This window comes from Osmia lignaria, chromosome 2 (genome assembly GCF_051020975.1).
Source record: "Osmia lignaria lignaria isolate PbOS001 chromosome 2, iyOsmLign1, whole genome shotgun sequence".
Taxonomy (NCBI): Eukaryota; Metazoa; Arthropoda; class Insecta; order Hymenoptera; family Megachilidae; genus Osmia; species Osmia lignaria.
This window is the reverse complement of record NC_135033.1, coordinates 10,456,873-10,478,940: the sequence shown is the minus strand read 5'-3', so window position 1 is coordinate 10,478,940 and position 22,068 is coordinate 10,456,873. Positions and strand designations below refer to the sequence as shown.

General features: G+C 35.4%; 5 protein-coding genes across 7 annotated transcripts; 4 read left to right on the top strand and 1 right to left on the bottom strand.

Annotated features, from left to right (window-relative positions):
* The first annotated feature begins 1,051 nt into the window (after window positions 1–1,051).
* LOC117608510 (uncharacterized) lies at window positions 1,052–7,955 on the top strand. Its single transcript, XM_034333747.2, has 5 exons — window positions 1,052–1,171; window positions 1,332–1,706; window positions 4,910–5,089; window positions 5,509–5,645; window positions 7,481–7,955. The coding sequence occupies exons 1-5, from the start codon at window positions 1,160–1,162 to the stop codon at window positions 7,746–7,748; spliced, it is 972 nt and encodes a 323-aa protein (XP_034189638.2). The 5' UTR covers window positions 1,052–1,159; the 3' UTR covers window positions 7,749–7,955.
* A 2,110-nt stretch (window positions 7,956–10,065) lies between these two features.
* On the top strand, window positions 10,066–11,485 carry LOC117608506 (endocuticle structural glycoprotein ABD-4). Its single transcript, XM_034333743.2, has 4 exons — window positions 10,066–10,160; window positions 10,348–10,472; window positions 10,629–10,773; window positions 11,016–11,485. The coding sequence occupies exons 1-4, from the start codon at window positions 10,149–10,151 to the stop codon at window positions 11,232–11,234; spliced, it is 501 nt and encodes a 166-aa protein (XP_034189634.2). The 5' UTR covers window positions 10,066–10,148; the 3' UTR covers window positions 11,235–11,485.
* Window positions 11,486–12,438: 953 nt separating this feature from the next.
* Rpt1 (26S proteasome regulatory subunit Rpt1) lies at window positions 12,439–14,347 on the top strand. The gene is made up of 6 exons (XM_034333703.2): window positions 12,439–12,642; window positions 12,714–12,751; window positions 12,834–13,316; window positions 13,386–13,550; window positions 13,620–13,786; window positions 13,861–14,347. Exons 1-6 carry the CDS (start codon window positions 12,570–12,572, stop codon window positions 14,237–14,239), a joined length of 1,305 nt encoding a protein of 434 aa, XP_034189594.1. The 5' UTR covers window positions 12,439–12,569; the 3' UTR covers window positions 14,240–14,347.
* Window positions 14,347–17,415, bottom strand: dib (Cytochrome P450 302a1, mitochondrial). The gene is made up of 8 exons (XM_034333697.2): window positions 16,276–17,415; window positions 15,913–16,153; window positions 15,660–15,835; window positions 15,381–15,585; window positions 15,158–15,311; window positions 14,833–15,081; window positions 14,552–14,764; window positions 14,347–14,481 (listed from the first exon to the last, which is right to left on the bottom strand). Exons 1-8 carry the CDS (start codon window positions 16,448–16,450, stop codon window positions 14,374–14,376), a joined length of 1,521 nt encoding a protein of 506 aa, XP_034189588.2. The 5' UTR covers window positions 16,451–17,415; the 3' UTR covers window positions 14,347–14,373.
* Window positions 17,416–17,690: 275 nt separating this feature from the next.
* Window positions 17,691–21,974, top strand: LOC117608497 (uncharacterized). 3 transcript variants are annotated; one of them, XM_034333715.2, is made up of 5 exons: window positions 18,916–19,057; window positions 19,377–19,488; window positions 20,481–20,740; window positions 20,807–20,926; window positions 21,330–21,974. In XM_034333715.2, exons 2-5 carry the CDS (start codon window positions 19,450–19,452, stop codon window positions 21,820–21,822), a joined length of 912 nt encoding a protein of 303 aa, XP_034189606.2. In that variant the 5' UTR covers window positions 18,916–19,057; window positions 19,377–19,449; the 3' UTR covers window positions 21,823–21,974. The 3 variants fall into 3 exon arrangements, with proteins under 3 accessions (XP_034189608.2, XP_034189606.2, XP_034189607.2); XM_034333717.2 differs by lacking the exons at window positions 18,916–19,057; window positions 19,377–19,488 and adding an exon at window positions 17,691–17,865; XM_034333716.2 differs by lacking the exon at window positions 18,916–19,057 and having other exon boundaries at window positions 19,351–19,488.
* Window positions 21,975–22,068: the final 94 nt, after the last annotated feature.

The window sequence follows — 22,068 nt, the reverse complement described above, 5'->3', positions numbered from 1 at the left end:
AGTATTCGCAACAAATCTATGAGAGACCACATTTAGATGGTGTAAAACAGTGAAACCTAGAGGTGTTTTACAAGGGTTAATATTTTAATGGGATAACACTAAATATTTGACATTTTTAAGAAAGCTAAGGAATTGGTTCACCCTTTATTAAGCGCGCCATCTTATGATGACAACGGGGTTGTTATGATATTGTAATATGGATTTAGTAAATTAATAAATTAATGATTACAAAGACCCAGAAACTACTCTACACGAGGTCAATGAATATACCATGCGTATTTTAAGTTATTTCGTAAGAAACCAGAAATGACTTGAATAACTTATAATTACTTCAATTACTTAGTTTCTTCTCTTTAAAAAATGAAACTGAAGAAGCGGTTCTGTTTATTCAAATTAGGAAGAGGTTCACGGTTATCGTGTAAAGGAACCACCGATGGAAAAAAATAGAAGGTTATTATATAAGATTTCTGTATATGACTCTTGATATTTTTACGCTTGCATAATCGAAATAAAATAAATACCAAGGTTCCCCGTTTAGCGCGGGTGCAATACCATTTCAATATTCATGTTGTGTAACCTTGTACAAATATTAAAGGTTATTATACACAAAAGAAAAGAAAAATTATTACCTAATAGCATTCCTATTATACTAAAACTATATTTGAAAATTAAATATTTTCATTCCTAATGATTCAACATCTATTTTTTAAAATATAAAGAAAAACATTTTTTTCAACAGAATCATAGTTATAAAAAAAAAAAAGAAAATAAATTTACTCTAAGTTGAAAATTATTGTACTAAGTGTTCAAATACCACCCTTATAAAAGACACCTCGTACATTTTATTATGACCATCTTCTTCAGTTTTAAAGTGTTACTCGCGATTATACAAGCAATAAATTTAGGCAACGTAGAAATGTCAGAGCGATGAATAAATTTTATCGAGGATCCTCTTTCTCTATGGTGGTGGTGGTTCGAGGATTATCTCTTTCCTTTTCTATCCTTCGGTAGGAAGTCGAATGTATTATTTTGAATAGCAGCATATTTGGGGAAAGTGAAGCTTAGAGTTTCGTATAAAAGCATACTCGTATCATTCGGGGGACAGATTTGAAATCGCAGCTCTCTTCAGTAGATTGTGTGATACCTCTCATTTTTCAAAATGAAGTTCTTCGTGAGTGTAGTTTACATTTTTATAGCTTTCTTCGTTAACAATTTGCGCTTCTTTAAAATATAGAAATAAGATCATTGTACTATTTTTACTTACTGTTACTATTTGTTCTCAAACCCTGTTTCTAAGTGTACATTGAAGAAAACTAAAATCTCTGTATCAGGTTGTTTCCTTCGCCCTTCTGGTCGCTGCCTCAGCCGACGTGGCTCGTCAACCACCCGCAGCTATTCTTAAGCAGACCAATGAAGTATCACCAGACGGTTCCTATTCTTTCTCCTACGAGAGCGATAACGGAATTTATCAAGGAGAAACTGGAACATTGGTAGCATCGAATAGTAAGGACGCAACCCCTGTCATTGCCACTCAAGGACAATATCAATACACAGCCCCTGATGGCACACCGATCGCAGTAACATACGTTGCTGACCAGAACGGTTTCCAACCTCAAGGTGACCACATACCGCAAATATCTCCTCTGATCCAGAAGGCTATCGAGTACATCAGAGCGCATCCGCAACAAACCGAACGTCCTAATCTATAAACTCAATCTTGATATCTCACTATCCTCATCAAATTGTGTTTCTTTTATAGAACATTGGTTAGTATAAATATTTCTGAAAAGAAAAAAGAAGTTTTTATTTTTGTCTGATATTTATCCCTTCTTCCATAACATTTCTATATATTTTTAATTACCATCGATTGCCAGAGGATGAAATTCATAGGGACGTCCATTCAGTGATTCTCACAGCATTACTATACAAAGTAGATTTGAATTAAAAAAAAAAAAATTGAAATGATTATATTACCAATTAATCGTAATTACGGTATATCTTACCAGACGCGCCAGCTAAAGTGATAATAATCGAATTTGTCGGCCCGATGATGTGTAGACTGGAAAAACCTGCGGAAACAATGAAAATTAATGTGGTAAATTCTGTCAGTAGAATCTCGTAATCGCATTCTTCTGTCCATCGATTACTTTGAACGTTGGAAGTTTTCGCGCCTCGGTGTGTGCGCGATTCAAGAACCGACTAAGCAATTGCAAAGGAAACTGGGAGATGATGAGAAACGATAGTCCGGTCTCCTTAGAAAGGGAGGAACCCGGGACTGTTGCGATTTTTATCTTCATCCTTTTGTTTACGTGAAACACGAGTGTGGATGTCGTTCATTAGAGCGTAACGTTACGTATTTACAGATTTAGATGAACGATTCTTAAATTCCAAATACGTCGAATTATAAATGTTTCCTGGTACAATAAGATACGTTCTCTAATGGATCTGGTAATACGTGAAAATAAGAAAGGATGAATCCGAGGGCGAATTATGTTAGATGCTCTTCTTACATTGGCCAATCCTGTACTGCATAACTGAGAGGTCGTATCACGCCTAAGCACGAGATTTGTATTTTCCCGACCCACCCATCTTCATTCGATATAGATTATCGATGATCCTTGAATTTATTCACCCTTTTAAATCCTCAGCATCTCCGGTCATTGTTCCTTTAGAAATAAACGGCTCTGGCATAAATTAGATATTTTAAATTTAACATACAACAATGTCTAATTAAAGTCTAATTAAATCATCATTTGTATTCGAACGGTTCCTGACTCTCGGACGGCGGACCATGGAGAGAGCCTCGATACCCTTGGATATATTTTGGGAATCTGGGTCGCGATTGACTCAGACTCTACTGTTCAAGGGTTAAACAAATGTAATGAAATTTATAGCGACTGTACGTTGGAATGTGCGCATAAGAATGTACAGAGATATGCATAAATATCGGCGAATAATATGCGATTGTCTTAGGTAACAGAGATGAAGGATGATCATAATTGCGTTTTCATACAATTAGGTAAGGCGAGTATAGATCCGAGGGCGGTACTCCGTAAAACCTCGCGATGCTTTGATTCAACCTTTATACGCGCGATACTTCCATAGAATCATATACAAGGTGTTCCATTAAATGCAAAATTGAATAGAAGTTAAATTTGTAAAAAAATGAACACCTTGTGTATTTTAAAAAGATGTTAAGATTTAAATTGATATGCCACATGTGTGGGATTTTGCAATAATTTTGTGTCAGAATTTCTATGATTGAACGTATCAGACAATAACACATTTCTTACAAAACAACGAGACAAATGAATAGAAAACAATGAGACAAATTGTCTGAGAGAATAATTTAATTTATACGCGTGTAGGCTCAAGTGTCACGATTTAGAAATTGATCGTTCATGACCAGTTTTACGTATGCCCTCCCTTTAATGCCAGCCCATCAATTGTGTATTATAGGTTGGATATAACTAATAAAGTGGAAGAAATTCTGGCCTATTGAAATGCAAATATCGTTGAGTATAATAATGTCACGACGAGGCTTATAAATAGCAATTATAATTTCCTCATTTATTATTGCGATTACGGAGTATCGATTAGCTATAGAATCTGATCTCCATTGGACTTAATCTAAAACTCCATACTTGACGTCTTATGACGACACCCGTCCATCGCATTTGCCATCTTATGACGACATCCGTGTCGCACTATTTGGAATAAAAGGAAAGCATTTGGTTCGTAAAAATATGGAGAGAAACGAAAAATACGAAAGGGTCAGAATGTGTTGGTGTTCAAAACAGGGAGTGTCGTAAGAATCGTCGATGCGGTGCAACGATTCGTTGGATCGTGCATCCTGCTCGTAACAGACGTCTAGTGAAAGGAATACGCCCTGTGATGATCCGTGGCAAATCTGACGATCTGAATCTTGTGCCGAGGTCATAGTGACCCGTGTTTTTACGAGACATTGCAAACTGGCTGATCTAATAACAGCCATTTGGCAGATTCGGGTAGTTAGGCTTCGAACAAACGAAGAATGTACGAACCTTGAAGAACACACTGAGGAATTTGGGGATTCAAAATGTCTTTAGTTACCTATCTGATAGACTTAAGGAAACGCTAACTTTTTTTAAATAAAATTCTTAGGCTTCCATTAATTAGAAGAAAATGTAAGGAATTCATCTGAAAAGCTTGCACTTGAATATAAATTAGCAAAAAGTTTGCACTATTTATTAGTATTTCATTTCTAAGTACCAAGGTCCTAAATTTCAAGTTAAACTAGATAAAAGTAGAGCAAGATTCGCTCTAAAGTCAAGCCCGGTCAAACCGGAAGTGGCAAAAAAAAAAGAAGAGAACACCGACTAAACACAATGGTGCATTTTCGATAGCTCTTACCGTTTGGTCTCTACAAAAGTGACAGAAAGTCTAAATGCTTTAACCCCCTTCTCAAGATTATCAATCTTAGGGTTGGCTAATAAGTAGGATCTTTCTTTTGAACTGGGCTAGATCCCTTAGCTTTATTGACATCATTAGGGTTCAATATCTTGCATTAGAATATTAGGATTTTGGAACCTGAAACCTTGAAATCTTAGAATTTTAAGGTGTCCAGTCCACATTTTTGGTCTAAAGTTTCACCTTAGATAGATTGCAAAATGAACAACATTTCAATTGGCATTAGCATTTAAAAAAGTTCATCAAGGATTAAGAGATTCGCAAAGATGTACCTAAGCGTTCATATCTGCCCCCTCCAGTTATGAAGTTCATGAAGATGATCATAGATACAATCATCTTCTGTCTTATGAATAGACGAATATTTAAAACATATTCTCCCCTACAATTTCTTCGAAACAGTGGCGGGGCGGAAAGGATACAGAAGCAAAGTACTGTTGCCGCTTATAAAGCCTCATCGTGACACGTCTACTCGCGTACTTCTGGACATTGCCACACAGAACGAGCTCTTGTTAAGTCTCTTTACAAACAATTACAATTGAATCGAATCAAATTTCGTCAATCGTTCAAATTTTTCGTGTCGTTACGTGATAGATCCAGGAATTTCAATTTTAATCATTGTGCGATCATCATGAAAAGTTTTGTAAGTGTTCATATTATTCTGTTTTTACCCAGTCAAAAATTAATTTCTTTTTCTGTGGTTATGTGAATCAAAGGATAGGAGTGTTATAAAGATTTAAACGGTGCATAAGAGTTAGTAAAATATTTTTAAATTAATTTTTTTCATTTTTAATTAAAGATACTACCCCTTAGATAAATCCTACCACGGATGACGGACCATGGAGAGAGACCCAATTTTAATTTAATCTTGTATTTCATTTTCTATTTTCTTATTATTCAAATTTAACTTATGTAAATTTAATTTATCATAATTTTAACTTCTAACTTCTTAATCACTGTGGAATATAAATTTATTCTATCACAAAGTGACTACTGCAATTTAAATGAATTGTGATTGCTCCTGATGATACTATCATTTTAATTATATTTTCTATGTTGCAGATCGTTCTGGTGGGTTTTCTAACAATGGGTTATGCGCAACTCAATAGATATCCGTACAATCCCGATTATTATGGCCGACGTTTCGCCATATTGCGACAATCACAAGACTCCTCTCCGGATGGATCGTATTCCTACAGGTGAGATCGTCCTTCCACATCGTCGTGAACGTCGACGGACACGATAAGCGACGTCGAGGTACGTTTCCTCCAAAGCGATCTCGACACGCTCGGAGAATCTCATTTGTTCTCAATTTGAAAAACACCTACTCCTTATACAAGGTGTTCACCTTAACGGTGCATACAAATTTACCGTTCCAAGGTAAAAAAAGAAAAATTAGAAAATTAAATTCTAAATCGAAAAGTTAACACGTTGAATATTATGGGAGCCTTGGGTGACCAGCACCATGAATTTGGATATATTACAACTCTTTACCGCAACTTCGCTTTCCGACACGTCCGACTTCCTTCGACGGTAATTGACCAGGTGCGCCAAGGACGAAGACATTTAAGGTCAACCTACTCAGGACGATGAAAAATATTGAACCTCTATTATCTCAATGAGAATGCAATCTTCTCAGTAGCCATTATCAATTTTTCCGGTAAAAATTCCAAGTGGTAAATCGTCATTTTCTCACCGTCTACTTCCTCTGGCTGTTTTCATTCTTATCTCAGATGAGTCAGGTTTCATTCAGAATATCATTTCTACAGTGTGTACCATAATACGCGGTCACCATTGTCCCCGAGTGTTTGGCATCGGTAATAACGTAGGATAAAAAGGTTCTCTAATTAAATTGAATGTGAAAAACAAAAGGAAAATGTAGAATATGAAAGCATGAAATGAAAAATAGAGAGAGAAGGATCTACAGTATAGTTAGCTGTGGAAAGATATATAATTAACTGTGATGTTAATCATTTGTGTTAGTCGACTGCGCAGTTAGCAATAATACATTGCACAATGGAATAATTACAATCGACCTAGCTACCTACTTTGTAGTCAGCATTATGTTAGTTCACTGAAACGTCCGTGTCTAGGACTTGGCCCCACCTATCCAATCTGTTGTTTGGCGAATCGGATAAAGCTTCACCTTACGTGCTATGTGCAACGCCTTCCGTCAAGTCATTTGTCAGATCAATCATCTCGGTAGAGTCATGCAACGTTTCAAATTCCACCCTATCAATGGAAGATACTTTTTTATTTTACTTATAGTCGCTGTAAAATATTACCACTCGCATGGTTCAAGAATTTCGACTGTAAGACATAGGAACCTAAGTACCGTGCGTCGCCGACTCTCCGGACGGATAGTTGGTATCTATAGGGAAGCATAGTATAAGGAATAAATTGACGAAAAGAAGAATTTCTATGACCTCATATCACTAATTTTGAGAATTAGGACTTGGGAATTTTAAGTCCCAAAGTCCGAAGCCTAAGTACAATTGGCATCTATAGGGAAACATAGTGCTAGAAGCAAGCTGACAGAGAAAAGAATTTCTATGTCCCTATTTCATTAATTTTTCGAATTAGGACTTGGGAATTTTAAGTCCCAAAGTCCGAAGCCTAAGTACCGTGCGTCGCCGACTCTCCGGACGGACAGTTGGCATCTATAGGGAAACATAGTGCTAGGAGCAAGTTGACAGAGAAAAGAATTTCTATCTCCCTATTTCATTAATTTTGAGAATTAGGACTTGGAAATTTTAAGTCCCAAGTACCGTGCGTCGTCGATTCTCCGGACGGACAGTTGGCATCTATAGGGAAACATAGTGCTAGGAGCAAGTTGACAGAGAAAAGAATTTCTATCTCCCTATTTCATTAATTTTGAGAATTAGGACTTGGAAATTTTAAGTCCCAAGTACCGTGCGTCGTCGACTCTCCAGACGGATCCTCCTACAGAGAAGCATAGGTCGAGGATCCTTGATATCGATAGAAAAATTCTAAAGTATTTACTTTGTTACTTAAATTAATTTTTTTCTTCCAGTTACGACACGGAGAACGGCATATCAGTAGCGGAACAAGGAGTTCCAAAATACGCTCCACCGAATCAAATCGAATCTGTACGAGGTCAATTCAGCTACACTGCACCGGATGGTACACCAATTTTGGTTACTTATACAGCGGACGAAAATGGTTTCCAAGCTAGCGGTGCTCATCTACCAACACCACCACCGATACCAGTCGCGATACAACGCGCACTGGCTCATAATGCAGCCCACCCTGAAGAGGATGAACTTTACAGAAGATACTAGAAGATCCTGTCACGTGTCTCGGTTATAGGAAACGGCTCGTACAAAGCAGATTAACCCTTGTGTTAATTAACCGTTTTTATATAACACGAACATGAGATAAATGTGAAAATTCGAGATGGTATTCGAGATGGAATTTCAGTGAAATTAGTTTAAAAAGTAATTTAGAATAATTTCGATGCTTCAGTTATTGACACAAGGGTTAAAACAGTATAATGTTAACAAATATTGCTATTATGTATCATTTCTTGCCTATTTGTTGTTTATCATTGTTTATAAATAAATAGCCTTGAGAAAAGAAATATTAACAGCATTTACGTATAATGATATGTAAATAACTCTTTATGTACCTACGGTATGAAACAGGTATATTTTATAAATATACCGAAAATCTATCTATTCCATCTGAAATTATGTTATTACAATGCTTATAAATATTATTACGCTTTTATACAGTATCTAAGTACCGTGCGTCGCCGACTCTCCGGCGGACCCTTGGTATCTACATCATGTATCTATTTCCTTAAATTAATTTAAATATTATACAATAAACTATTTAAACAAGAATATAAATTTATTTTCTTTGTTTCTGAAAATTCCTAAACCCTGTACGATTATAATTCAATCGATACAACAGAGTGAATCAGGGAAAGAATTTTGGATGATTGAAATATTTTTCGAATATTAAAGAAAAAATTTGAAGCTGTTAATTACGATGCTTTAATAAGCAGAAGATTTTAGGAAGAGCCGAAATGCCAGTTAGACTAATGTTAATGGTAATCGTAATATCACGCTAAAGGTGAGTCAGTGAAAGCAAATCATCGGTCTCTTGTCCATTACACAACGATCGACCGACCATCGACCAACCACCGACCAATCGAATGTTATAGCAAAAGGATTTGACGCATCCTTTCGATCCATAAATCGAATTTCATATTTTCAAAATTACAAATTTACGTTCTCTTCCCATTTGTATTTATACCTACTCTTTCATTCCACAATTTCCTGTTTCTAACAATCTAAAACCACGAAACTAACATAGTTTGTTAAATAAGAAAAAAAAATTAAATATTTTAGTGTAATATTTCATCAATTATTAACACTAAACGTTTCAAATGAAAATTTTTAAAAAATACAAACTTTCAAAGTCCCATATGTATAAAAATACGAATTTGCATAAAAGAAGGAATGAAAAATATTTTTTTTTAATTAATATTTCATTGAAGACTAAATCTGAATACGCCAAATGCTTCGCCAACAATGCAATTCAGTCAAGAATGATGCTACAGGTTGATAGTTCACTGGGCGTGAATATGACAGGATGAATTCCTTTCATCTTTCGTCACGTAATAACAAAAAAAAAAAGAGAGAAGAAGGGTAGAGTAGAAACGAACGAGTCGTCTGAATACCAGTTTGATTTCATAATTTGTATATGGGAGGCATTCGTAGAAATTAAAGCATTCGCGCAAGTTATTCATACGTCATCGATAGTTATCCTGATTCCCATGATGATTTTCTTTCACCATGAATTTTCATTCATCGAACCTTGACCCTTCCCTCTAAAGGGAAAAAGGAGTGGTACAAGTGGTGGTTAGTTACTGACTGCCCTAATTATAATCAGAAAAATGATTTTCAATTTTTTAATTAATTGCAAATTAATAATTTTCCAAATTTTAATCAAGGTGATCCGAAATATTTCGGCGTGATATCACGGTCAAATATCAAGGGGTCGCTCGAATCCAGTTTGACCTTTCTAATTTTATTAACCATGTCAGCTCAGGTATGCCCCATCATCTCAAAGGCTCATAAAGATACGAATGGAAGCGCATACCGCTGGAGTCCTGTCAGATCAACAATCTATTTACAAAATTATGTCAATGCAAACATTTAACTTTATTACCACCTTTGTACTATACTAATAAATGCTCCAACCCTTAATTACATGACACTTTAGAAATTTATTTGATGATGTGAAATTTGATTTGTAAAAAATTTTCTTTCACCCCATCCTTAATAAAAATTAAATTTTTGCAATTTAAAAAAAAAATTGCAGTTATAAGAAATTTATTAATGGAGCCTCAAATTTGCACCTCAAAGGTCAATATAGGGGTTAAATTCAAAGGATTAAATAAATTCAAAGTGACAAATTGCTTACTAATTGACTCACAACGATAGGCATACCATTCATACATGGTTAACATTAATTCTAATATGTAAGATGATGAGGAACAGAGTTAAGGTGGGGCAAAATTGTGAGGGCGAGTGTGGAAACTACGAAGAGAGAATGGTTAAACGTTATAGGGGAAGGGAAAATCTTCTTCAACGGCTTCATATAAATGTCGGCTCTACTTCTCCACCATACTGCAGATTCGATCTTGTTCAAATCGACAACAAACCGTCGTCATGCAGCACTTAGTGAGTGATTGTTATACAAATTAATCGAAGAAGAATCAAAGTGTATCAGATCTTAACCCTTCGTTAACGTAACGTTCCATATTCATTGTGTCGTATTTCTTGTCTTTGCATTATTTTCAAGAAATTTTTTCACTAGAAAAGTGTTAATTATAATTTTTTTTTTTTTTTTCAAATCATATGATTACAGTTATTGGTCTTTGGTTTATTTGGCTGCGCGCTAGGTCAGTACGGTGGTTTTCGTGGTTTCCCGAATCAAAATGCCTACCGACCGACACCTCGACCAAATTTCCAGCAACCGACGCCTCAGTACAAGTAAGTAGAAGCAATCATTAAAAAATGAAAATTTATGGTCCTGTTATTACCATTTTTTTCCACTAAATTAAAATGCTCTAATCAAAAACTTTCATGTCTTTTCTATATCTTCAATTATTAATAATTAACTAATGGAACGTTTGCTGCTTCTTACAGTAGTCCTGGAAGATTTATAGCTATCCGCAGTCAATCGAAGGATTCGTATCCAGACGGTACTTACACGTTCAGCTACGACACCGAGAACGGGATATCCGTTGCCGAAAGTGGACGTCCACAAGGTGCTCCGCCAGGACAAGCCGAGGTAATGCTGTTATCTGAAACAGTGAAATTATTTCCTTAAATTCTCCAGGTGTAAATAATATCCTTGAAAGAGTTATAGAACAGATTGCTCTATATTTACATTCTGGATAATTAAGCAATTGAAAAATGAAAAGAGGGTGCTCTTAAGTAATAGATTGGTAGATAAAATCCTAGTTTCTATCTGGGAACAAAGTTAACTAATGAAAGATTCCTTCCTCTACCAATTATGTATGATTTTTTTAGATTGTTCAAGGTAGATTTTCCTACACCGCCCCCGATGGAACCCCCGTCACCTTGGAATACACAGCCGATGAAAATGGTTTCCATCCCCAAGGAGCACATTTGCCAACACCGCCACCGATTCCCGAAGCTATCAGACGAGCTCTAGCCGCCAATCCACCTGGTCCCGATAATTCAGACTACAGACAACCCTATAATAACAATATTTACTCAAGATATTAAATAAAAATTAATAACGAGTTCCAGCCTAATTATCCGACGTGATATCTGTACATACGTATGTGATTTAAAAAAAAAAAAATAAAAAAAAAAATTGATATCAACCTATCGCAGTCATTAAATAACACACGAATAAACTTTTCTATTTTGTTAACCTTATTTTGTATTATTTCCCATCGTTGTACCGAGACGGCGTTTTAACGGTGTAATGTGACAAATGTATGCGAAAGAGAAATAAATGATATTTATTTTATGCATGTACCTATACGTAGTTTCTTTTTTGTACCTTAACATTGTGATAATTTTTTTATAGTACTTTATAATAGATAAAGAATCTGAAATCTTATTCATTGAAACCCAGAATGATAGATACGAATCGTAAGTCACGAACTCGTGTATCAATAGTAGAAGAAACTACGCTGGTTGAACTTCAATTACGTCACGCCTTTGACTGACACGTAAGAGTTGCGATAAAGGAACAGCAATCAGTTGAATACAGGTGAAAGTGTTCCATTGGATCTTCCAATATCTTATATTTTTCTACGGATTACCCTGGTCAAGGACTAACGCGAACGATCCAACTTGGGCGGTTCCTGCACTTCCTTTGAAAAGTTCATTCACACGTATAAGTAACAATGTACCGGTACATTTGTATCGCGGGTGTAATATCACGATTCGTATCGTATCCATCAATTACATTCACGCAATTCGTATACAGCGTCACAGTTTATCTCCTGAACTATTTGTTTTTCAATAAACTTTGGTATCTTTCTTATTTAAGGGAAGCGGGAAGGAAAGAATGTCCCAACACTTACTTTATCTTTATCTATGAAGGGAGGAAGTTCCAGGTTAGGCTGTCCGAAGCTCTGCCAAGCTCTTCAAGACTCTTAATAATTCAATCAATTTCTAAATCAAAAATCAAAATTTTTAATTTTTTAAAGTTTCAATAAAAAATTCTTTTGAAAGTTTAAATTTCTTCAATCTCCCAAACTCTCCCAGGCTCGTCCAAGCTATCCTAAAATCAGACTAGACGGCCGCCTAGGACCCCCCAAGGTCCAGGGCCTGCTCTGCCCAAAATTAATAGCAATTTCAAATATGCGATTTCGAAAAATTAGTAATTTACTTTACTATAAACCGCTAAGAACGCCACCGCATTTATCTACACGTTTGCCACAAGAAAATAGTTCATAAATGAAATACAGAGGTCAGTGATAAAAGTTGTCGATTTTGCTTGTAATGTAAGCAATATATAACCTAAGTTCTGACTTTAGTCAGTACCTTTAGAACGTAAACTAAACTTATTCGTTAAATACTTAAAGGAGATCAGTAAATACAAAAATGCCCGATCATTTAGGAGAAGATATGCGAAAAGTGAAAAGCGACGAAGATAAAGAAGAGAAAGAAATAAAATGTAAGCTATAAAGTTAAGTGATCTTGCCCATGCTTATTTCTCACTGTTCATCGTATTTAATCAATTTTTAGCACTGGATGAAGGAGATATTGCTTTACTTAAAACTTATGTAAGTGTAAAAATATTGTAATACTTGTAATAATGAATTCAAATTCATAAATTAATGAAATTAATGTATAAATTATACACAGGGGCAAGGACAGTATACTAAAAGTATTAAAACCGTCGAAGAGGACATACAAACGATAATAAAACGTGTTAATGAATTGACAGGAATCAAAGAATCTGATACTGGTTTAGCACCACCAGCTCTTTGGGATTTAGCTGCAGACAAACAAACCTTACAAAATGAACAGCCTTTACAAGTGGCTCGTTGTACTAAAATAATTAATGCGGATTCTGAGGATCCAAAGTATATTATAAATGTAAAACAATTTGCAAAGTTTGTAGTAGATTTAGCAGATTCAGTTGCTCCAACTGATATTGAAGAGGGTATGAGAGTAGGGGTGGATCGTAACAAATATCAGATTCATATCCCATTACCTCCAAAAATTGATCCAACTGTAACAATGATGCAAGTAGAAGAGAAGCCTGATGTTACGTATAGCGACGTCGGTGGTTGCAAGGAACAAATTGAGAAGCTAAGAGAAGTCGTTGAAACGCCTCTCCTTCATGTTAGTACCCTGTAATTAATAATTCATTTATGTATACACAATGAAATAATCACAAACATTCTATTACAGCCAGAAAAATTCGTTAATTTGGGCATTGAGCCACCTAAGGGTGTACTGTTGTTTGGTCCACCAGGCACAGGTAAAACCTTGTGTGCTAGAGCTGTAGCAAATAGAACGGATGCTTGTTTCATCCGAGTTATTGGTTCCGAATTAGTTCAAAAATACGTTGGTGAGGTATGTATAATAAAAATGTGGAAGATACTTAACTACATGCTGATTTATAAAATAAATGTCTGATGATAGGGCGCGCGTATGGTAAGAGAATTGTTTGAAATGGCACGTAGCAAAAAGGCATGTTTAATATTTTTCGATGAAATCGACGCCATTGGAGGAGCTCGTTTCGACGATGGAGCCGGTGGTGATAACGAAGTACAGCGTACCATGTTGGAGCTTATAAATCAATTAGACGGGTAAATAATATTTTCTTCTTCACATTTTTGATAATACAAGTAACGTTAAATATATATTACCTCAAACTTTGCAGTTTCGATCCAAGGGGTAATATCAAGGTTTTGATGGCAACGAATAGACCGGATACACTGGATCCAGCGTTAATGAGACCAGGACGTTTGGACAGGAAAGTAGAATTCGGTCTACCGGACTTGGAAGGACGAACACACATTTTCAAAATTCACGCACGGTCGATGAGCGTCGAAAGAGATATTAGATTCGAACTTCTTGCTCGTCTGTGTCCTAACAGTACCGGTGCCGAAATTCGTTCGGTTTGCACCGAAGCTGGTATGTTCGCGATTCGTGCACGTCGTAAAGTAGCGACGGAAAAAGATTTTCTAGAAGCAGTGAACAAAGTAATTAAATCGTACGCTAAATTCTCTGCAACTCCCAAATATATGACTTACAACTAAGCTTGTTATAAACTTCAGTAATTGGTTCCGAAATAAATATTTATATAAATGCCATATCATTGTATTGCTGGTTGATAAAATAATAAATTGAAACATCATTTTCCTTAATACTGCATTTCTTTTTATAAATCTTTTTAAATTTTATCAAAACTTAACTTTACTGGGCCATTCGGTTTGTTAATTAATAAAGATATCATACCAAGTTCATCTCCATGCCAAGAAAATCTCAAACGCCTACATATCTGCAGAAGATGAAACAATTTTCAGAAATATTAAAGTGGTATTATAAAATAAAAATACAAAAGAATTTACCTGCAATAATATAACTTGCATGTTTTGTTCTGCAAAACGTCTAGCAATACAAGAACGAGGACCATGACCAAAGGGTAATAATATATACGGATGTACAGATTTTCCTTTCCTATCTAAATTTTCGCGAAGCCATCTTTCTGGTATAAATGTATCTGGCTCGTTAAAATATTCAGGAAGTCGACAAATGATTTGATTCTGTGTTACAACCACGGTCTGTAACCACAAATGACCAAGAAATCAAACTAGTCTTTTATTGTATTTCGGTTTTTCGGTAAACTTACCCCTTTAGGCACCTGGTATCCATTAAGAATAACATCAGTCTGCAAGATACGACCTATTCCTACAGAAATTGGATTTAGACGCAAACTCTCTTTAATAACAGCTTTGGTATAACTTGCATTTCTTAAAACATCTGCTGTTACAGGTTGATTGCATTCAGGTAATAATTGCATGGCTTCTGATCTCAATTTATCTTGAGTACTCGGATTTCTCGCAAGATGATACAAAGCAAAAGCAGTACTATAGGTAGTCTAAAAGATTACAAATTTGCTATTTAATTTGAACTCTTCCTGTCATTTTTATGTATTATGAAGCAATGATATTTACAGTGTCTATACCAGCAAGCAGCATATCACAAGCCATGCCTACAATGTCCTTAATATCTAGAGCAGGATTTTCCAAATAAGCAGTTAGAAATGATTTCTTACAACACCTTGCTTGCATATCCTTCTGTTTACTTGATACCAGTTCCAATGCAATCCTAATTGTATCAATGAAACATAAAATCTATTATACAGTCTTATCATGAGAGTATTTAAATAATACTCACGTCTCCATGAATGTTTGTGCTTTACGTAATTTTTGGTACAAGGGTGTATCGAAAAAACGCCAAAATTGCAAACCATTGTCTAATTTTAAGATTGCACTATTTGTTGTGTAAGCAGCTTCAATTAATTTTGAACTTACAGAATCCTTAGACCTTTCTTTTTCTGAGAAACTATTTAGTCTTAGATCAAACACAATTAAACATGTTACTAAAAGAAGAAATATACAAATATGTAACATGTTAATAATAATTAAGTTGAGACTACTGTTAACAGAATATTACATTCAAGAAATACTCGTGATAGAATTTGTAGAAAATCCTCAAATTTTTCATTGTTGCATAGTTCAACAAACTCTTGAACAACACAATTGGTTTCTTCCAGATAATTAATTATATCTTGAGGTTTGCTGGTAACTTTTTGAAATTCTTTTCGCAGTCGCCACCATTCTGGTCCATTCCTAAAATTCATAAAATAAAAATAGGAATTCCATTCAAATGAAAATATATTTTTCAATCTTAATCCAGATATAGTTACGTGGGTAAGAGGCCCCCAGTGCTGTACACATCGCTACGATCTTTTCGGTATTTCAAAAGAGCTAAATGACTTCTTCTTTCCGGATGTAAACCAGATTCGGCCCTGAAGATCTCGGCTATGTCCTCTGGCCGATAAACCCAAACAACGTTTACATTCGGCACTATTTCTTCGCGTACCAAAGGACCGAAACGATTTAATTTTTTTCTTCCACTTTCGTACAACTTTGTAAAATTATATTCACCTGTATAATACAATTTCAATTAACATAAATTTAATGAAATTCCACTGAAAATCTTATTTTTATAAACAAAGCAATAGCTATGGGAGATAATATTTTTCAATCCACTGTATTAATTCTCTCACCAATTAACGGTAGATATTTATAAAGCGTTCCAATGATAGGCAATGATCTCGGTCCAGGAATATCTTTGAAAGGTTTCCCTTGAATTTCACACTTTCCTGGATTATCCGAATAAAATCGAACGTATACCTTCTTTCTTATTACAGCGTTGCTACATTTCTTCAGTCGTCTATACATTATGCTTCAACAGGTTTTAAATGAAAAAAAAAAAAGAGAGACACAGTGTTTGACAGCGATACAGAAGCAGAGTAGTCAGATCTGAGACTTTGAGAGCTGAAACGTGTTCAAGAAAGTCCTCTCTTCTCTTTCTTTTCCTCTTTCTTCTTCTGCTCGATTTGTACCTCTTCCAGGTCGCACATAGAATTCCAATGTGCTGCGTACCTTTGCATAAATTCGATACGTTCGCGATAAAATCGTTCGTTTATAGGTTTCCCTTCCCTGATAAATTCTTGAATAAAATTTGGATGTAGAAGCTATGCTAAAAATCTTTTCAAATAAACTGAAATTCAAACTTAAGCTTCTCGTTCATTATTTTACATTATTACAATAATATTAAGTTTCTTAGAATGTTTAAATTTTTTTTTTATAAATAGTTTGATCTTGGAGAAATATTGATCTAGTTCACGATATAACGTGCTCAGTAAACTCAGTAATGTCAAGGACTAACTATGTTAATTTATGGACTATGAAGAAGATCTATGGTAATATGTATAATTATACAATTAACGATCTCGTTACAGATTCCATGATCCACATAGTTAGGTCTAGGCAAGTGCGAAACATGTTCAAGGACAAAGTGAAGGTAAAGTCAAGAGTGGCAAGGAAATCTATTTCGCTCAGAATAACACTGACGTAATTTCATTCATTTCTATGTTACTCTACTAACGATCAACTGAATTATAAATTAAATTTTTACAGGAAGATTTACACTTCTCCCGATGATCTATCATAATTATTCTTCATAGTCACTATTTTCTAAAAATTAAAAAAATTCATCAACGCTATATTCAAATTTTAACTTTGATTTGAATTCAGAGATAATGAGGTATCATCTGATAACAATTATGCAGCGATGATTCATTATGAAATTAGTATTGAGAAATGTAATAGCAGGTTCCGTTTCACGGGGAACTACATCATCTATTTTAGCGAGAAGAGTGAGCAAAAATTTTAAACATTAAAATAATGATCAATCTTTCCTAGAAAATGTTTACCACCGTCTGATCTCCAGTTCGAACGTTTTATAATATTTTCGTTTGATTACGTCTATCGATCTACAGTTTGTGCGATGCTGTATACCATGTCTCGGATTGTATAATAAAATCTGTAAAGGAAAATTGCGAAGGCGTAGCTCCGGTCTGCTCTCCCAAGTACGGATCCAAGTACGGGCACGTAGGCTTGTTCATGTGGGATTTTAACTGTGATTTGGCTTCGGCATGGTCGTCATTCGATCAGTAGTCGGATGTGATTACATGTGAGAGGATTGGTCTCTCTACCTCTGGATCCTTTCAGTCAGAAATAAGTGGTCCACTGATGTCCACTGTAACACCATTGAAAAAATGCCATCAGTACAATTTTTATTATTCCTTCTGGTAAGTTATCAAACATGATTTCATTAAATTTTCAACAAAAAAATGATATACATTCCTAGAACAATAGCTTCAACTTACCACTCACTCTTTGATAGCTTTCTGCTGGTACAGTGTATAGTAGGGTACAATATAGGCTTCTATTGGGTGAAGGTAAGTGTAAGGGGAAGAAATTCTCATCACTTGGCTTCAGTGTTGGGAGAACCCAGAGAAACAGTAGGGAGAGACAGGGAGACTCCCAAATTATATTACATTTAAAATACAAAAATTATTAATAATAATAATAATTTATCTTATCATCTAGAAGTTTAGATCCTATTCAGATTTGTATTTGAATATTGAATTATGCCAAAATATTACATCTCATAGATTTCAATTATTTGGAATGTATCATTTCTCTGGTGTACCAAAGATATCAAAGTTTCACTGTCAAAGACAAGGTTTCGTGTACACAAACACGTTCATTCAGCATACACACGGTGTACCACAGAGCCGTAAAAGTGAAAGCGGTGCAAACGAGGGAGAAAATATGATCGTGAAACTCGGTCAATTGATCGCTATAAGATGAATTGGGTTTTCTTATACGCGTTTTTTGAACATGTTCGTCAGCTTTCGTCGGGCTTGGAATCACCTGAAATGAAAGAAAAAGTTTTAACTGTATTTTAAACATCTTTTTCTTCGTTTTAAAGAAAGTGTAATTAATTAAGTTCTATAATGTATATAAGTGTAGGTAATTAAGATTTGTATAAATACAGCGGTGAACAAAGTTGAACCATGGTTCATATGACACTCAAAAAATAGCTAATTTCTCTAATTTGCATATTCATAAAATTTGAAGAGAATTTGGAGAGCCTAAGAGAAATTAATAATTTTTGGAAAATAATCAATGACAATTATCATTGCCTCGATCATCCGAGGGTTGATGACTTTCACTGTGCCTTTCCATCTGAAGAAAAGATAATTTTGTTTATTTTTCCCCTTTCGCGGTACATTCTTTGAGAATCGCTGCTCTAGTGTTAAAAGTGTCGTTTAATTGTAGAGCGACTATCTGCACCGGTACGTGGGCGCGGTTTTACTCGTTGGGAAAAGCGTTGTGAAGAAGAAGGGGTACGATAGCTCTGAAAACATAAAGCATCTATTCTGTTTCAGTTCCCGTATCGCGTCCTTTGTGCTCACTTCGCTGATATTCGCGCAGGTGATACATACGATATCAATAAAATAAGATAGGATAATTAATTAGAATCTTAGTCGCTAATAACCCAGCCTAGAGGTTGTTGCGATATTAAAATAAATACCTCTTCTTCATTTTCTTCTACATCTTCAGCAATTTTTTTTTAAATACAAAATTAGTATTTGTTCTATTTTTCATTATTTAATTGCATCTACTATTAAAATTCTATTAAAGAAAATGAAAAAGTTATAATGAAGCTGTGTTATATAAAATTATTAATTAATTAAAAATTTTTTCTTCTAATTAATTAATCTCATTTGAAGGATTCGTGTGATTTTTTTAGAAGTTTTATTAGGACGTAAAAAAGTAACGAAGATGGTGATTTATGTTATACTTCGACGATTATTGTAACGACTATGCTTCTGCGGACGTTGAGTTGTCTGAACCTGTTAACGGTAGGTTTCTATATAAATATCTTAATAGCGTTAAAAATTCTTTTGAAAATTGTCTTTTGCATCTCTGGTACGATAACGTTGCAACACCCACACACTGTCACACTAAACAATGAAACTTCGTTGATCATAATATACGAACAATTAATGAGACGTGTTGCGCATGCGAATTCAGAGCATCGAAGGACGTAATTTCATATGAAGAATAAACGGAACGCTTGGTGAATACGTATTTCATTAATGAATAAGATCATTACTGTGACACACATTCGAATGTTTAAGTAGAAACAGCGTTGATGACGAATGGCGCGTACCGGAATGCGTTACCGATTCTATTAACGCGTCCATTAGCGTGAGGGTCATCGTTGACCCTGCACCACAAATAAGCGACGCACCTATTTACATTCTACCGATTTAAAAGTAATCTTATAATATAGCGAAGAAAATTAAAATATTTCTAATAGAAAATCAATTTGTCGAGTTAGGCTCTCCCTAGGCTCTCCTTAGGGTGCACGTCCCCTCTCAAATAAAACTCGTGCGGGTAATCCTCGAGAGCATTTCGCATACCTAGACACTATATTGAGAATGGTTGTAATATTTTATTTGAAAAAAAAAAAAAAAAAGAATATTTATGATTACTGAAACGATTGGAAGTGGTGGAAAAATCAAGGTAAACTTAATATTCCCTGCCATTGTGTCGACAAATGATTTCCTCGAGTGATACCTAAATCAAGCATTACAGATGAGAAATTACAATTACCAAGGTATTGTTCGCATAGTAGCTGTCGGTCATGGTATTTTCACCGTCACTTTTGCCTCACTTCCGTTGTCCTCAATATTCTTTCGGTCCCACAATTCTTTCAAATGCCTTTCTTTCTTCTTCTTGTTAACAATGTACGCCACTAGCGTTCTAAGAAGATAAGATACGTCACATCCTTTTAAACACGTGACGCACCTGGTGCGTCGGCTACATGATACATATGCTTTTGTTACAGGTTTCAGTTTCGTGTCTAAGCACGAGATTATCGGAAGCTGAGCAAAGTGGTTGGAGCTTCGATCCGAACACACAGTACCATATTCAAACGGACGAGGGGCCAGAAAGGTATTTACGTTTCCAAACCTTAAACGGTCAGTATAGAAAGGAGAAAAGATTGGTCGATGGTACGGTGATCGGTACGGAGGGATGGTTGGACCCTTTGGGTTATTTACGTCTTAAGGATTACATAGCTGATCACAATGGATACCGGATATTAAGGTAAACTACAAAACACAAAATGATAATTAGTGAAATTTTCAATGAAATTTCTTTGCTTTTAATCAGGTCCAAAATGGTGTACGTAGGTAGGAACAGACCTATATACAATGCTGTGAAAGAAACGAAAACGGTTCCTGCTCAGACTGGAATCCTTGTAGAACCGACGAGACCACCGAATCCTTTCAGGTACTCGAAACATTTATGCAATCGTTTGTGAAAAAATCTTTGGCTTTACATTGATATATTACAAGTGGTGTTTCGTGGTCCTCTTCATTCTGAAAAAAAAATAAATGAAGTTAGTGTGGAAAGAAACGTCATTGAAAGTAGATAGTGTGAAAGCATTCATTTCCGACAATAATAACTCGTCGGCGGTGAACAATCGGTGGAGATGCGGATCTCTGGCGTGACAAAACTGTGAAAGCACGCATTAGCGTTTAATGGTTTCTATTTGTAGCGTATTTTACTTCTTGTCATAGAAAGCGATCAATTTGAAACGATATAAGCTAGCAAATAGAAAGCTTGAAATTTTCAAATTAACCTATGTTTAATTTCAATAATTGAAATTAATAATCATTTCTTTTTTTTCTAGACAATCGGATACGAATTATGTTCGTCCTTTACTGAGCAACGATATTAACTCGAATTATTACATCAGTTCAACAGCAAAACCAAAAGTGGACCTTTCTCCGGCATCGAACGACGATTATTACTATAATTCGAATCCTACGAGTCTTCCATCTAGTCCGCGAAATTTGAAAAATAATCGTTACAATTTTCTACCACGTTCGAACGAGCCATCCAGTAGGGTACCGCCGTACGATGGTACCCATACTGTTGCTAATGGATTTCAGTATTATTTAAAAAGACAATACCACGAGGAACAACAAGATCCATCTGGTACCAACATCGGTTCCTTTGGATACGTTGATCCTTTTGGTATTAGAAGAGTTATCTACTACAAAACAGATCCACGAAACAATGGTTTTCTTTATGAACAAAATAATAAGTATGTAGGTTTGACGGGAACACCATACGATCCATCCTTAGCTAATTTATACGGACGGAAATTGAGAAACAATTAAATAATAAATTATTTCATTTCATGTACACTCGCGATCAAATTGGGGTTCCTAGAAAACATGGGGAAGCACGAACTTTTCAGCCTTCCCCATGCGCGTCCACGGGAAGAATAACGCTGCTGCGAAAGGGGCTCTCGTATATATAGGCCTGTGGCGGACCGCTACCACTTGCGCGCAAGCGTCTACGCGGGGAAATTTGAATTAACATTTACCTCTTTTTGGTACTTTACAATTATATACTAAATTACA